This window comes from Pongo pygmaeus, chromosome 1 (assembly GCF_028885625.2).
Source record: "Pongo pygmaeus isolate AG05252 chromosome 1, NHGRI_mPonPyg2-v2.0_pri, whole genome shotgun sequence".
In the NCBI taxonomy this organism is placed as follows: Eukaryota; Metazoa; Chordata; class Mammalia; order Primates; family Hominidae; genus Pongo; species Pongo pygmaeus.
Window position 1 is genome coordinate 189,081,049 of NC_072373.2, and position 14,717 is coordinate 189,095,765.

At 52.0% G+C, this 14,717-nt stretch overlaps 1 protein-coding gene across 6 annotated transcripts in view; it reads left to right on the top strand.

The window, feature by feature from the left end:
- HIVEP3 (HIVEP zinc finger 3) overlaps positions 1-14,717 on the top strand; it is a 534,394-nt gene that overhangs the window by 449,772 nt on the left and 69,905 nt on the right. For all 6 annotated transcript variants that reach the window (XM_054492548.2, XM_054492562.2, XM_054492556.1 and 3 more), the window contains 2 exons: positions 1,050-6,631; positions 10,680-10,825. In XM_054492548.2, coding sequence (XP_054348523.1) covers positions 1,571-6,631; positions 10,680-10,825 — 5,207 coding nt within the window. In that variant the 5' untranslated portion in view covers positions 1,050-1,570. The remainder of the gene's footprint in view (positions 1-1,049; positions 6,632-10,679; positions 10,826-14,717) is intronic.

Genomic DNA, 14,717 nt, shown 5'->3' on the forward strand with positions numbered 1-14,717 from the left:
TGATGTCCAAAGTCAGGTGGTTCAGTGAGATGGAGTCCCTGGTGACTCCAGCCTTGGGATTCCGACCCTGTTCCTGGGGAGGAGGGCCCTGAGGATGCACTGAGCCCAGGAAGCTGAGACTGACCAGCTTGCAGCTAGCCCTAGGAGGAGGCACACACTTGGGACTCCACGCAGACCAACTTTGCTCCTCCTCTTGAGGACAATGATCCCCATACTTCCATGGTATCCCCAGGGCACTGACTGGACAAGGAAAGGCTGCAAAGCCAGAGGAACCTTCCAGAATGATCCTCCTGGCAATTGCTTGGATCAAGCAAATGGTCACAGCTGTGTCAGATTGTAAGTTCTCACAGGCTGTGGCAGTAGTTTGCAGTTTTGTCTTCAAACATGGGCTGGGGCACGGGTTAGCAACGGGGTAAAAAGCAGTGAATGATGTCCCTTGTGGACGCTTTCAGAACCCAGGGCCGGAGAGAAATACTAACCTGAGAATAATCTACCTCTTGGAAAACTCACCCCTGAATAACCCACAGGCACTTCCCTCCTGCACCAGCCATGGCCCCATCCAGAGTTCACCCAGCAGCATCTGCATCTCCAATCTCACTGGGCCCACTGCAGCTCTGAGGCACAGTCGAGGCAGGATTTGTTATCTATTTTATCGATTAGGCAACTGAGGCTTAGAGATCTTAGACCCACTCAGAGTGGATCACAAAACAGAGATGAGAGCCCAGGCCTCTGTCGCTAACCGCCCTGCAGTTCCCAGAGCCCACTTTGCCTTCTGTTCTCAGCATCCCACATGGCCACAGTCCTCAGAAACACACTGGCATTCAGGTCACCCAACACTGACGTGGGAGCGGGTGAGGAAAGAATTGCAGGGCTTGGGCATGTGGAACTGGAGCCTGTGATTCTGGTTGAGTTTCTCTGGTTAACTTTTGAGGGGTCTCAGCCAGGTGTGGCACCGAGTCTGGGCTGCCCAGGCTGTGCATGAGTCCCAGTAACTCTATCTTCTCTTTTGTGTGTGTGTATTTCTGTGTGTGTGTACATCTATCACACAGAAGAAGAGCGTGATTTCTCCTCTGAGGCCGTTGATCTCCAACCCAGAACTAAAGGGGAGAAGAGCTACCCCCAGCATCCAGCGTGGCATCTCTTGTGCCAGGACCAGGGATGACTGGGCCATGGACACAGATGTCTCCAACCTTCAACCGTTTGCATAGCACACGGGGGACTCGTGGGGGCCACCTGCCACTGCCAGCTGAAACAATACAATGGCAATACTGACATCCTTCATGACGTTTTCCCGACAGACATTCAGGCAGAAAGTGCTGGTGCGTTTTCTGTCTGCAAAGTAGAGGGCCATGCCTCACCAATAGAATAGCTTGGGCCCTGATGACCTGCTCCGAGTCCACTCACAGCCAGTGACACTTGCAAAAAACTCCCAAAGCCGTCTTGGGTTTGGCTTCCGCAGCTCTTGACCAATGTGGCCAAAGCTGGACACCTCCTTGGGACACTGGGATTATTCGTAAATGCAGCCCGCCTTGACTCTCCCGGAATAGCATCTGAAGTCTTTGTGAAGGTCATGGATCCTGAACAAAGTGTCAAGGGCACCAAGAAGGCTGAGGGAAGTCCCCGGAAGCGGCTGACCAAAGGAGAGGCCATTCAGACCAGTGTTTCTTCCAGCGTCCCATACCCAGGCAGCGGCACAGCTGCCACCCAAGAGAGCCCCGCCCAAGAGCTCCTAGCCCCGCAGCCCTTCCCGGGCCCCTCATCAGTTCTTAGGGAAGGCTCTCAGGAGAAAACAGGCCAGCAGCAGAAGCCCCCCAAAAGGCCCCCCATCGAAGCATCTGTCCACATCTCACAGCTTCCGCAGCACCCTCTGACACCAGCATTCATGTCGCCTGGCAAACCTGAGCATCTCCTGGAGGGGTCCACATGGCAACTGGTTGACCCCATGAGACCTGGACCCTCTGGCTCCTTCGTGGCCCCTGGGCTGCATCCTCAGAGCCAGCTCCTTCCTTCCCACGCTTCCATCATTCCCCCCGAGGACCTTCCTGGAGTCCCCAAAGTCTTTGTGCCTCGTCCTTCCCAGGTCTCCTTGAAGCCCACAGAAGAGGCACACAAGAAGGAGAGGAAGCCCCAGAAGCCAGGAAAGTACATCTGCCAGTACTGCAGCCGGCCCTGTGCCAAGCCCAGCGTGCTCCAGAAGCACATTCGCTCACACACAGGTGAGAGGCCCTACCCCTGCGGCCCCTGTGGCTTCTCCTTCAAGACCAAGAGTAATCTCTACAAGCACAGGAAGTCCCATGCCCACCGCATCAAAGCAGGCCTGGCCTCAGGCATGGGCGGTGAGATGTACCCACATGGGCTGGAGATGGAGCGGATCCCTGGGGAAGAGTTTGAGGAGCCCACCGAGGGAGAAAGCACAGATTCTGAAGAGGAGACTAGTGCCACCTCTGGTCACCCTGCAGAGCTCTCCCCAAGACCCAAGCAGCCCCTTCTCTCCAGCGGGCTGTACAGCTCTGGGAGCCATAGTTCCAGCCACGAACACTGTTCCCTGTCCCAGTCCAGCACAGCCCAGTCACTCGAAGACCCCCCTCCATTTGTGGAACCCTCATCTGAGCACCCCCTGAGCCATAAACCTGAAGACACCCACACGATTAAGCAGAAGCTGGCCCTCCGCTTAAGCGAGAGGAAGAAGGTGATCGATGAGCAGGCATTTCTGAGCCCAGGCAGCAAAGGGAGTACTGAGTCTGGGTATTTCTCCCGCTCCGAGAGTGCAGAGCAGCAAGTCAGCCCCCCAAACACCAATGCCAAGTCCTATGCTGAGATCATCTTTGGCAAGTGTGGGCGAATAGGACAGCGGACTGCCATGCTGACAGCCACCTCCACCCAGCCCCTCCTGCCCCTGTCCACCGAAGACAAGCCCAGCCTGGTGCCTTTGTCTGTACCCCGGACGCAGGTGATCGAGCACATCACGAAGCTCATCACCATCAACGAAGCCGTGGTGGACACCAGTGAGATCGACAGTGTGAAGCCAAGGCGGAGCTCACTGTCCAGGCGCAGCAGCATGGAGTCCCCAAAATCCGGCCTCTACCGGGAGCCCCTGTCGTCCCACAGCGAGAAAACCAAGCCTGAACAATCACTGCTGAGCCTCCAGCACCCACCCAGTACCGCCCCCCCTGTGCCTCTCCTGAGAAGCCACTCAATGCCTTCTGCCGCCTGCACTATCAGCACCCCCCACCACCCCTTCCGAGGTAGCTACTCATTCGATGACCATATCACCGACTCCGAAGCCCTGAGCCGCAGCAGTCACGTGTTTACCTCCCACCCCCGGATGCTGAAGCGCCAGCCGGCAATCGAATTACCTTTGGGAGGGGAGTACAGTTCCGAGGAGCCTGGACCAAGCAGCAAAGACACAGCCTCCAAGCCCTCGGACGAAGTGGAAGCCAAGGAAAGCGAACTTAACAAAAAGACCAAGAAGGGTTTGAAAACAAAAGGGGTGATCTACGAATGTAACATATGTGGTGCTCGGTACAAGAAAAGGGACAACTACGAAGCCCACAAAAAATACTACTGCTCGGAGCTTCAGATCGCAAAGCCCATCTCTGGAGGCACCCACACATCTCCAGAAGCTGAAAAGAGTCAGACTGAGCATGAGCCGTGGTCCCAAATGATGCATTACAAACTGGGAACCACCCTGGAACTCACTCCACTGAGGAAGAGGAGGAAAGAGAAGAGCCTTGGGGATGAGGAAGAGCCACCTGCCTTTGAGTCCACAAAAAGTCAGTTTGGCAGCCCCAGGCCATCCGATGCTGCTCGGAACCTTCCCCTGGAGTCCATCAAGTCACCAGCAGAACCAAGTAAATCAGTGCCCTCCTTGGAGGGACCCACAGGCTTCCAGCCAAGGACTCCTAAGCCAGGGTCCAGTTCAGAATCAGGGAAGGAGAGGAGAACAACGTCCAAAGAAATTTCTGTCATCCAGCACACCAGCTCCTTTGAGAAATCTGATTCTCTTGAGCAGCCAAGTGGCTTGGAAGGGGAAGACAAACCTCTGGCCCAGTTCCCATCACCCCCACGTGCCCCACACGGACGCTCTGCTCACTCCCTGCAGCCCAAGTTGGTCCGCCAGCCCAACATTCAGGTTCCTGAGATCCTGGTAACCGAGGAGCCTGACCGGCCGGACACAGAGCCAGAGCCACCCCCTAAGGAACCTGAGAAGACTGAGGAGTTCCAGTGGCCCCAGCGCAGCCAGACACTTGCCCAGCTCCCAGCCGAGAAGCTGCCACCCAAAAAGAAGAGGCTGCGCCTGGCAGAGATGGCCCAATCATCAGGGGAGTCCAGCTTCGAGTCCTCTGTGCCTCTGTCTCGCAGCCCGAGCCAGGAAAGCAGTGTCTCTCTGAGTGGGTCCAGCCGCTCAGCCTCATTTGAGAGGGATGACCATGGGAAAGCTGAGGCCCCCGGTCCCTCATCTGACACGCGCCCCAAACCCCTGGGCACCCACATGTTGACTGTCCCCAGTCACCACCCACATGCCCGAGAGATGCGGAGGTCGGCCTCAGAGCAGAGCCCCAACGTTTCCCATTCTGCCCACATGACTGAGACACGCAGCAAATCCTTTGACTATGGCAGCTTGTCCTTGACAGGCCCTTCTGCTCCAGCCTCAGTGGCTCCACCAGCACGGGTGGCCCCGCCAGAGAGAAGAAAATGCTTCTTGGTGAGACAGGCCTCTCTGAGCAGGCCTCCAGAATCTGAGTTGGAGGCTGCCCCCAAGGGAAGACAGGAGAGCGAAGAACCACAGCCCTCATCCAGTAAACCCTCCACCAAAAGCTCATTGTCCCAGATTTCCTCCACGGTCACCTCACATGGTGGGCCCCCGGGAGGCAAGGGCCCAGGGCAGGACAGGCCCCCATTGGGGCCCACTGTGCCCTACACAGAAGCACTGCAGGTGTTCCACCACCCCATTGCCCAGACACCCCTGCATGAGAAGCCGTACCTGCCCCCACCCGTCTCCCTTTTCTCCTTCCAGCACCTCGTGCAGCATGAGCCAGGACAGTCTCCAGAATTCTTCTCCACCCAGGCCATGTCCAGCCTCCTGTCCTCACCGTACTCCATGCCCCCACTTCCTCCCTCCTTATTTCAAGCCCCACCGCTTCCTCTCCAGCCTACTGTTCTGCACCCAGGCCAACTCCATCTCCCCCAGCTTATGCCTCACCCAGCCAACATCCCCTTCCGGCAGCCCCCTTCCTTCCTCCCCATGCCATACCCGGCCTCCTCAGCACTCTCTTCTGGGTTTTTCCTGCCTCTGCAATCCCAGTTTGCACTTCAGCTCCCTGGTGATGTGGAAAGCCATCTGCCCCAGATCAAAACCAGCCTGGCCCCACTGGCAACAGGAAGTGCCGGCCTCTCCCCCAGCACAGAGTACAGCAGTGACATCCGGCTACCCCCTGTGGCTCCCCCAGCCAGCTCCTCAGCACCTACATCAGCTCCTCCACTGGCCCTGCCCGCCTGTCCAGACACCATGGTGTCCCTGGTTGTGCCTGTCCGTGTTCAGACCAATATGCCATCCTATGGGAGCGCAATGTACACCACCCTTTCCCAGATCTTGGTCACCCAGTCCCAAGGCAGCTTAGCAACTGTGGCACTTCCCAAGTTTGAGGAACCCCCATCAAAAGGGACGACTGTGTGTGGTGCAGATGTGCATGAGGTTGGGCCTGGCCCTTCCGGGTTAAGTGAAGAGCAAAGCAGAGCTTTCCCAACTCCATACCTGAGAGTGCCTGTGACATTACCTGAAAGAAAAGGCACTTCCCTGTCATCAGAGAGTGTCTTGAGCCTGGAGGGGAGTTCGTCAACAGCAGGGGGAAGCAAACGTGTCCTTTCACCAGCTGGCAGCCTTGAACTTACCATGGAAACCCAGCAGCAAAAAAGAGTGAAGGAGGAGGAGGCTTCCAAGGCAGATGAAAAACTTGAGCTGGTAAAACCATGCAGTGTGGTCCTTACCAGCACCGAGGATGGGAAGAGGCCAGAGAAATCCCACTTAGGCAACCAGGGCCAAGGCAGGAGGGACCTAGAAATGCTGTCCAGCCTGTCCTCAGATCCATCTGACACAAAGGAAATTCCTCCTCTCCCTCACCCTGCATTGTCCCATGGGACAGCCCCAGGCTCAGAAGCTTTGAAGGAATATCCCCAGCCATCTGGCAAACCTCACCGAAGAGGGTTGCCCCCACTGAGCGTGAAGAAAGAAGATTCCAAGGAACAACCTGATCTCTCCTCCTTGGCACCTCCGAGCTCTCTGCCTCTGTCAGAAATGTCCTCCAGACCAGCCAAGTCACAAGAAGGTACGGACTCAAAGAAGGTACTGCAGTTCCCCAGCCTCCACACAACCACTAATGTCAGTTGGTGCTATTTAAACTACATTAAGCCAAATCACATCCAGCATGCAGATAGGAGGTCCTCTGTTTACGCTGGTTGGTGCATAAGTTTGTACAACCCCAACCTTCCGGGGGTTTCCACTAAAGCTGCTTTGTCCCTCCTGAGGTCTAAGCAGAAAGTGAGCAAAGAGACATACACCATGGCCACAGCTCCGCATCCTGAGGCAGGAAGGCTTGTGCCATCCAGCTCCCGCAAGCCCCGCATGACAGAGGTAAGTTCAGCCTTGTTTTTCTTCTCATCACAGATTTGCAAAAGCCCTTGGTGAGCTTTTAAAGCCACTGTATCCTCAGGTTCCAGTTGCAGAACTAGAGCCAGATGAGTAGTCAGATTTCCTCTCTGAAAGCTGAGACTGGTCACCTTACAAGGAAACATGTTTATTGAGTTTCTTTGTCACTGTATCCCTCATATCATTGGAATAGATACACTTCAATAAAGTTAGCCATAAAGTGATCCTGCTCTCCCATGAATTTCTGTTGTAAAATCAAAGATACAGTCTCAGTAAGAAAAAAAAAAATTTCCAAAAGACTGAGTTGGAAAGCTTGGCTGACAGGAATGCCTGTAGCAATTTTAGAACTTTTTACCTCTCCTTCATTATATGGATATCCCTAGTCTTCTTAGTCTTTTCCTGCTTTTCTTAATTCTTACATCTGCTGTTTCCATTCTCTAGCACCATTTTAAATCTTCCAATTTCCAAGGTTCTAGAATTTGGCACAAACAACTCCTGAAATATTTCTTCTTCCTTTTCTGGGAGTAAGACAGCAAATGGAGCTGAGCAGCAGTATCCCTCCTTACCTGTGGATGGCAATGCCACTCACAGTTTGACCTATCTGTGCTATGTGGTCAAGAAACACTAATGTTTACTCTTTCATTGCCTTTGATCTGAGGCTACATCAGGAGCTATAAAATGAACTGGTCCCCTGAAAGCTCAGCAAGTTTGAAATTCAATAATTTCAAACTTCAGACAAAAGCCACCACCATACCCTGACAAGGCCAGCCTAGGGATTTGGATTATGCTGACTTGGCATTTGTGGAATAACAGCTGGTCTTGTTTATTGAGCAGCCTCATGGTGCCAGGCACTGTGCTGGGCCCTTGAATCTAGTCGCTGCTCACCTCCACCTCTGAAGTAACATAACCATCTCCCTTCTATAGCTTAGGGAACTGAGGGTCAGAGTCTGAGAAAGGTCAAGGTCCTCTGGCAAATGTTGAACAAACCCAGAATTTGAACCCAGACCTATCTGACTCCAAAGAGTCTATTTTTCTTCTGTTAATTATTTGAGAAGAGAAAATCTTAAAAGATGACTGCAAATTAAAAAATGTTCATTAGTGTGTCTTCAGACCAGAAGCCATGACCAAATTAGGTCTAAATTCCCTAAACTAAATTCATATTGTAGATAAGTGAGCAAAACTGTGTTCTATAATTTCCCATGCTCTCATATCTTCCCCTTTTGTCATTAAGTGAACTTTGTGCATTGAATTTGTCCTTAGCTTGACTGGATGTTCTTCACAGAACTGTTTTCCAAATTTATTCCCTAGATGTCTTTGTCAGTCTACAGACATCCCTGACCAAGCTTTCCACTTTTGTGTTAATGTCATGCTAATTTCCTCTTCAGCGTCTCTTACTAGCTGTGGCCACTCCCAAGATGCTGTTATAATTATTCATACTGCTAACTTTTTGGGTGCCTATTATGTACCAAGTACTATGCTAAATGTTACTTTTCTCCTCACAACCAACTTGAAAGTTAGGGTACAATATCACCATTTCATAGATAAGGAGACCAAAACACAGAGAGGTTAAGTAACTTTCACAAGGCCACACAGAAAATGGCAGAGCCTAGATCAAAACTAGATTTTACTCCAATGCCCTTTTGAATTACCTAAGCTGCTTCTAGTTTTTAATGACTGAAAACATTACAGGCCATTTAAGAGAAAGGAAGTGTTAATTTGGATTCGGCAATTATTTATTTATAATGCTCCTAAAACCTGCGAACTTTTTCTTGGAATATTCCTTTTGGTTCGCTGGCATGTTTCCTGCCAGAATTGCACCAATCTGGTACATTAGTATAACCACATGGTCTATGGCTTAAGGCCTTTATACAACTACGCCTCTCTCTGGTCTGCTTGCATGCTTCCAGCAAGAGGAACTCACCATCTCACGATGCAGTCCAATCCATCTTTGGACAGGGCTCTAAGAAGGTTCTTTATTGTACTGAGCTGACATTTGTCAGCTTGTGGCTTCCATTCTCTGTTAGTAGTTCTGAAAAGGTTCTTAGGTCTATCTTAGCATTTTGAAGCTCTTCCAAACCATCTTCATGCAGGTCTAGGACACCCCGTGATGTTTTTGTTTGGTCATAGATATTTTCTTCCATGTATAAACCCTGGAGAAACCCCAGCTTCTTAAGAGTCCACTTTGTAGCCACATTCTTTCCTTTCTTCTCCTTGGGAATTATTTTGACAACAACACAGCACTGTCACAAAGTGATTAAGAACAAGGACTCAGGTGCCAAGTTGCCCAGGTTTGAATCCCACTGCCTTTCCTACTAGCTATGTGACCTTGGGCCAATAACTTAACCTCTCTGAGCCTTGGTTTCATCCTCTGTAAAATAGGGATAATAATAACACTTAGCTCATAGGACTGTGGAGATAATTAAATGAGTTAAGACATGCAATACACTGTGCTTAGAACAGTGTATGCCACACTGGCACTCAGTAAGTATTTTTAGCTATACTTATTCATATTGTTGTCATCAAAAGCTAAAATGGATCCCTGGTCCCTGCTCAATTCCAACACTGTGTTTCCTGGGAAAGTGGTACACTGCCATCCAAACCAGCCTCCTCCAGTGTGGCCCAGATATCACAGCAGGCTGTGAGGGAGAAGTAGTCTGTTTGCCTGTGGGAGGCACCTTGGTCATTCCATGGACAGTCTAGATCTCAGGTCGGGGTGCAGGGGAAATGGTAGACTCTGGAAACCCAAGGGTATTGCAGGAAACTAGCTGCCTTCTGCCAAAGCAGCAGTCCAGATTCTTGCTTGGTTTCCACTCTCCTCCTCCAAATCTGAAGAGATTATTTGGTGGTCACTGAGTCACAGAAGTTGCCCTGGAATCGATCTTCAAGATGGTCTAAATCCCCTCAGACTCTGAGGCCCAGAGAGGTGAAGTCATCCACCAAACAGCAGCTCAGTGTGCCATGGCCTATCTGGTGCTGGAACTCAGATTCCCCGATTCCCAGCCGGGCACCTTTCTACCTAGCCCCATGCTGTCCTTGTGGGGGCAGGTGTGGTGGCTGGCAAAGGGGACTGCCGTTCTTAGATTGCCCCAGCATCAGGAAATGTGGTTGCTTCATTCACTGGATGGAAACAGCATGGTTTTTCATGACCTTAATGACAGTGGCATGAAGTAGGAGGAAATTCTCGCTCCCAACCCCCGCCCTAAGCACAGCATTTCTGCTCCCTAGGCAAGAGTGCACCCACCCCTGACAACACTGCAGCGTTTACAAGACATGTTCTTGGGATAGTGGAAGATGTCCAGGAAGCACAAGGCCAATGCCAGCCCTCCCCTTAAGCCAGCTCTCATCACTGAGGCGTGGCTCTGTAAAGAGCGTGGGTCCTGCAGGACTAACAGCCCAGAGCCTGCACAGCCTCTCTGTGCCTGTCTCTATGGTGGAATTGGGGACGTCCTGCTGGTCAGGGTCCTCAGCTCAGCTCCTGGCCTTTGGTACTAGCTCAAGAGAGCCAAGATCCTGGAACCAAGAGACCTGTGCTCTGCTCCCAGCTCTGCCCTTAACTCTCTGGGTGACCTTAGCTTTCTGATCTATAAACAAGAACTGGACCAGTTTATCTCCAAAGGCAGAGTGGAGCCTTTGTTCATGTGTTCAACATTATTTAAGCATCTTCTCTGAGACAGGCCCTGTGTGGGGTTCTGGGGTGCCCAAGGAGACCAAGATGAGGACCTGTCCCCAGGAGTTCCCAGACTAGTGTAAAAGACAGAACAAACACAGGTCTTATGGGAGGTTAACCTGAAAGAGACAGGGTTCCAGCTGTAACACCAGCTAATGGCATGGCCTTAGATAAGGGATTTCTCTCTGGGGATCAGTTTCCTTAATTCTGTAAAGTGGAGCTAATAGCACCTCTTCATGGGGGAGTGTGAAGATTGCATATGTGTACTTGTGCAGTACCGTGTAAGGCATGATTATTAGCGTTGTATTCATGGCTGAGGACGCACTTTTAACCAGCAATGATTTTGTCATTCCTGCGGTGGGCCAGGTTCACCTCCCTTCGCTGGTTTCCCCGGAAGGCCAGAAAGAGCTAGCTAGAGTGGAGGAGGAAGAAGAGAGGAGAGGGGAGCCGGAGGAGGATGCTCCTGCCTCCCAGAGAGGGGAGCCGGCGAGGATCAAAATCTTCGAAGGAGGGTAAGACTCATGTTTGGTTTTCATCGTCTGCTTCCCGTGGAATAAGAGCTGGCGCCCATCGGTGTTCACGGGCAGCAGTGGCTCAGTTGGCAAGGGCTCTGCCCACAGGTGCCCTGTGGTCCCAGCGATGCCTTTCAGCAGACATCACCTTCCTGGGACTCTCAGGCCCCTCTGTTTAAGAATGCCGTGGGGCTTCTTGGTGGGGATGGGTGATGCTGGGTATTTGTTGAGGATCTGGAGGGGTCTGGGTCTTTCTCCAGCCCCTTATTTTCTCAGATCCTGGCCAGGTTTCTAGTTCCTGCATTGGAGTTGCCATCTCAGTATCCCAGCAAATGTCCAGACTTCTGTCTCTCTTGACACGTATTCTCCAAAAGTCATCTCTATACTGCCCAATGGCCATCTTGGCATGTCTGGTTTCCCACGGGGCACTTGGGCTCAGCCAACTAGGCTGTTTGCAGGGCTGATTGCACACTGTATGCACCAGGTGTTTCCACTGGTCCCCATCCTGACTGGCTGGGGCCCAGGGCTCAATGGTTGGTGAATATTTTGAATCTCATTCGTAGTTATTCACCTTTGATGCTTGACTTTGGGAAACCAATGGTCTAAACGTTTCAGGGCTCACAGCTTCGGGAACTGTCTGGGCTCTGGAAGGGTGCCTTGTTTCAGACGTGCTTTGTGGAAGTTTTGTGCCAGCTGTGTTTTGTGTGGCCACATGTTTGCTTCCTGGGGTTTGGGTGTCCGTGAGCAGGTCCCATGGCGTTCTGTCTCAGGGTCCTGTGTCCGTGTCCCTGGTGTGATCAGGGTGGCCTGGTCCTGCACAGCCCTGAAGGACAACAATGTAGAGGAAAATGTGCTTCCTGTGCAGGACAGTCCCCATGAGCCGGGCCAACACGGCTGTCACTGGGGGCCTCTGATCCTCTAGCACCTGAAAGCGCCTAACTCACAGGGTCAGCGTGGGAGGCACGGGAGTCCTCCGTAAGGTTGGGGGATAACAGAGACTGCCACCCTCCCCAGGGCCACCAGTTGACATCTTCTGGTGGCACTGACCAGCAGGGGCTCTCAGGAGAGAGGGTGCTTGGAAATGTGGGCAGCAGGGTAGTCAATGATGGGAAGGGGGCCAGGGGTAGCAAATGCCTCTGAAACCTACTGCCTAAAATACCAGTAGCAGCTGCGTTGAAAAAACACTGAGCCAAAGGTCTTCGAAAATGCCAACCCTCTTTCCGTGTGGGGAGGGACGCGGGTCCTCCTGCTGTTTGGTTAGAGCGCCCTCGTGTGTCTCTGTGTTCTCATGCCACTGGATCCCTTAGAGGCCACCCACAGGCAGGATTGATGAAGCGCCTGCTCACAGCGACTGGCCCTCTTCCTTCTTCCTTCAGAAGTTCTCTGTGGGCTCTGAGGGCTGCTGAGTGTTTCGTGGTGTCCCAGGAGCTTGCCCCAGCAGCAGTCTGTGTGTGCCTGAGGAGGTTCGCATCTTCCCTGAGAGGCAGATGCTCTGAGACCTCGGGAAGCCTGAGCCTCCAGAAAGGCAGCTCGCAGGAGCCACTCCCCACCCGGCTCCCTGCTGGATGTCTCTACCTACACGGTCTGCATTGGCTGAAGGAGGGAGAAGATCACCCACGAGTCCCCTTCTCCTCTTCCTCCAGCTGGCATGGGTCCTACTCCCTCTCCACCTCCTTCCAGGTCTTCACTTAGTCCCACCTGCTCTGCTTCAGAATCCTCCTCTTGGTTGAGTTCTGTCATCTCTGCCTCACTTACCTCTGTTCTGCCTGAGACTAGCCCCCCAGCTCTCCCACCCCCAGTTTCTTTATCTGTAAAAGGGGGAGAATAACATTTGTAAAAGGGGGAAAATAACACGTGGGATTTTCAGAGGACCTTGTGAGACCCCATATGAAGGCTATAGTTCATCTGCTCAAAAAATGGACATTGGTGCATTTTACTACTAGTATATCCATTTCATCAATCTCCGTCCAGGACAGTCCCACCTGTTCTGTCAGCTATGGAAGGTATCCTCTCCCTTTCAACTTGTCATATGCAATTTGAGCACGTATGGAACTGATTATAGTGTCAGATCCTTTCCTCCCCCAGCCTGGCTGTCTCAAGCTGGGACAGTGCCTCCCACTCTCACTTCTGGTGATTCTTCTACATTCATGGTTCTCTTGGGGCTGGCATCACCCCCCAGAGTTTTGGAAATGGTGAAGCGGGGGGAGGGCATTTTGGTTGCCACATAACCTAGGACACTTCCGGCATTTCAGGGACGGGGCCGGAGATGCTGACCTTCCATTCCACCAACCTTACAACCTCTCGTTCCCCCAAATTGCCAAGGGTGCCCCCACTCAGAATCACTGGGCACACTCCTCTGCAGTCCCACGGTTTTGCCTTAGACTCAGTTCTTCCTTTTATTTTTTTCTTTCTTTTTTAATACGACAAACATATGTATTTCATTCCTGTACACATTTGAGAAGGGTCTGCCATGGAGCGCTGTTCCTTAGATCTAGGCCAGTAGAGGCTGAGAGAGGAAGAAGAAAACAATGGTTCCACCCCAGAAGCTTCTGCTCACATTTAAATGGCCAAAGCAAGTCACATGGCCTCACCTAGCTCCATGGGAGTAGAGAGGTGCATTCCTACCGTGTGCTTGGGAGAACCTGAAATATTTGGTAGATATAGTGCTCATGACTATTCAGATTGGTTTAACATACATCTGTAACTTGTTATGTTTACTCAACAGTGTTTTTGACATGTATCCATGTTGACACATGTAGACCTAGTTCATCATGAATCAGTAAGCCAGACACAAAAGAGTAGATGCTATATGAGTCCAACATCCGTGAGTCTTTTAATCTCTAATTAAACTTGCCTTAATTTCTTTCTTGACCTCCATTTCAGCAACTGATCAATTTATTAATTCATCAGGGAGGAGGATCTATTTAATCAGTGCCTTTTGGGTGCTCTGTGCCAGAAAATGCAGTGGCCCATGGGGGTTAACTGTCATCCTGCCCTCAAGGTGCTTGGGGACTACACCAAGGTGGCAACACAAGACCCACTGCTAAGGTGGGGATGGTCAGGGCTGAGAAGCTCACAGCAAGGGAAGGATGCCTGGGGGATGGAATAGTCAGAGAGGGCTTCCCAGAGTGGGTGGGGCCAGGCCCGGAAGGGCGGGCGAGACCCAGACAAGTGGAGAGGAAGAGTATGCTGCCCAACAGTCTACCTGCTACAGGTGTGATGGCAGCTCCCATACCTGATCAGTGAGACTCACTTCCTCTTGCCTTGAGCATTCTCCCTTGCTGGTGTCACCCATCTCCTTAGCTCCAAGCCTCATCTCTGTGCCGACATTGCTACATCTGGGTCTCCAGCCAGGACCTCATCTCTGAACTGCAGACACTGGTTTTGTTGCCTCCTGAGCATTTTTGCCTGGGAAATTCACAACACCTCACACTTAGCATGTGCAAACCAAGCCTTCCACTTCCCACCAACAGCATCTCCTTCCACATCCAGATCTCAGGTGACACACCCAGCCCTTCACACTCAGAGCCTTAACATTGTCTTGGATGCCTTCTCCCCCTTTCCAGTTAGTCCCCCAGTCCTGGTGTCTGCATGAAGTAGTCAGTGACTCAGTGTGGTCTCTTTATTCCCTCTGCCACTGCTCTGGTCACCCTATCTCTAGAACTCCAATGTTGGTGCCACTGAGCATCACTAAACATGATTCTGCCTGTGTCATGCTTTTCTCTAGAGCCGTCTGTGGCTGCCTCACCTACAGGATCCAGTTTAAACTCAGCCTGTGAGTGCTGGCCTCAGAATCTGACCTGCTCCTGTCACCCTTCACCTTTTGCTGCCTGCTGGGCCCTGCCATTGCCAAATCCTACCCAGCCTTCAGAAGCCAGTACCCAGCCCTGCT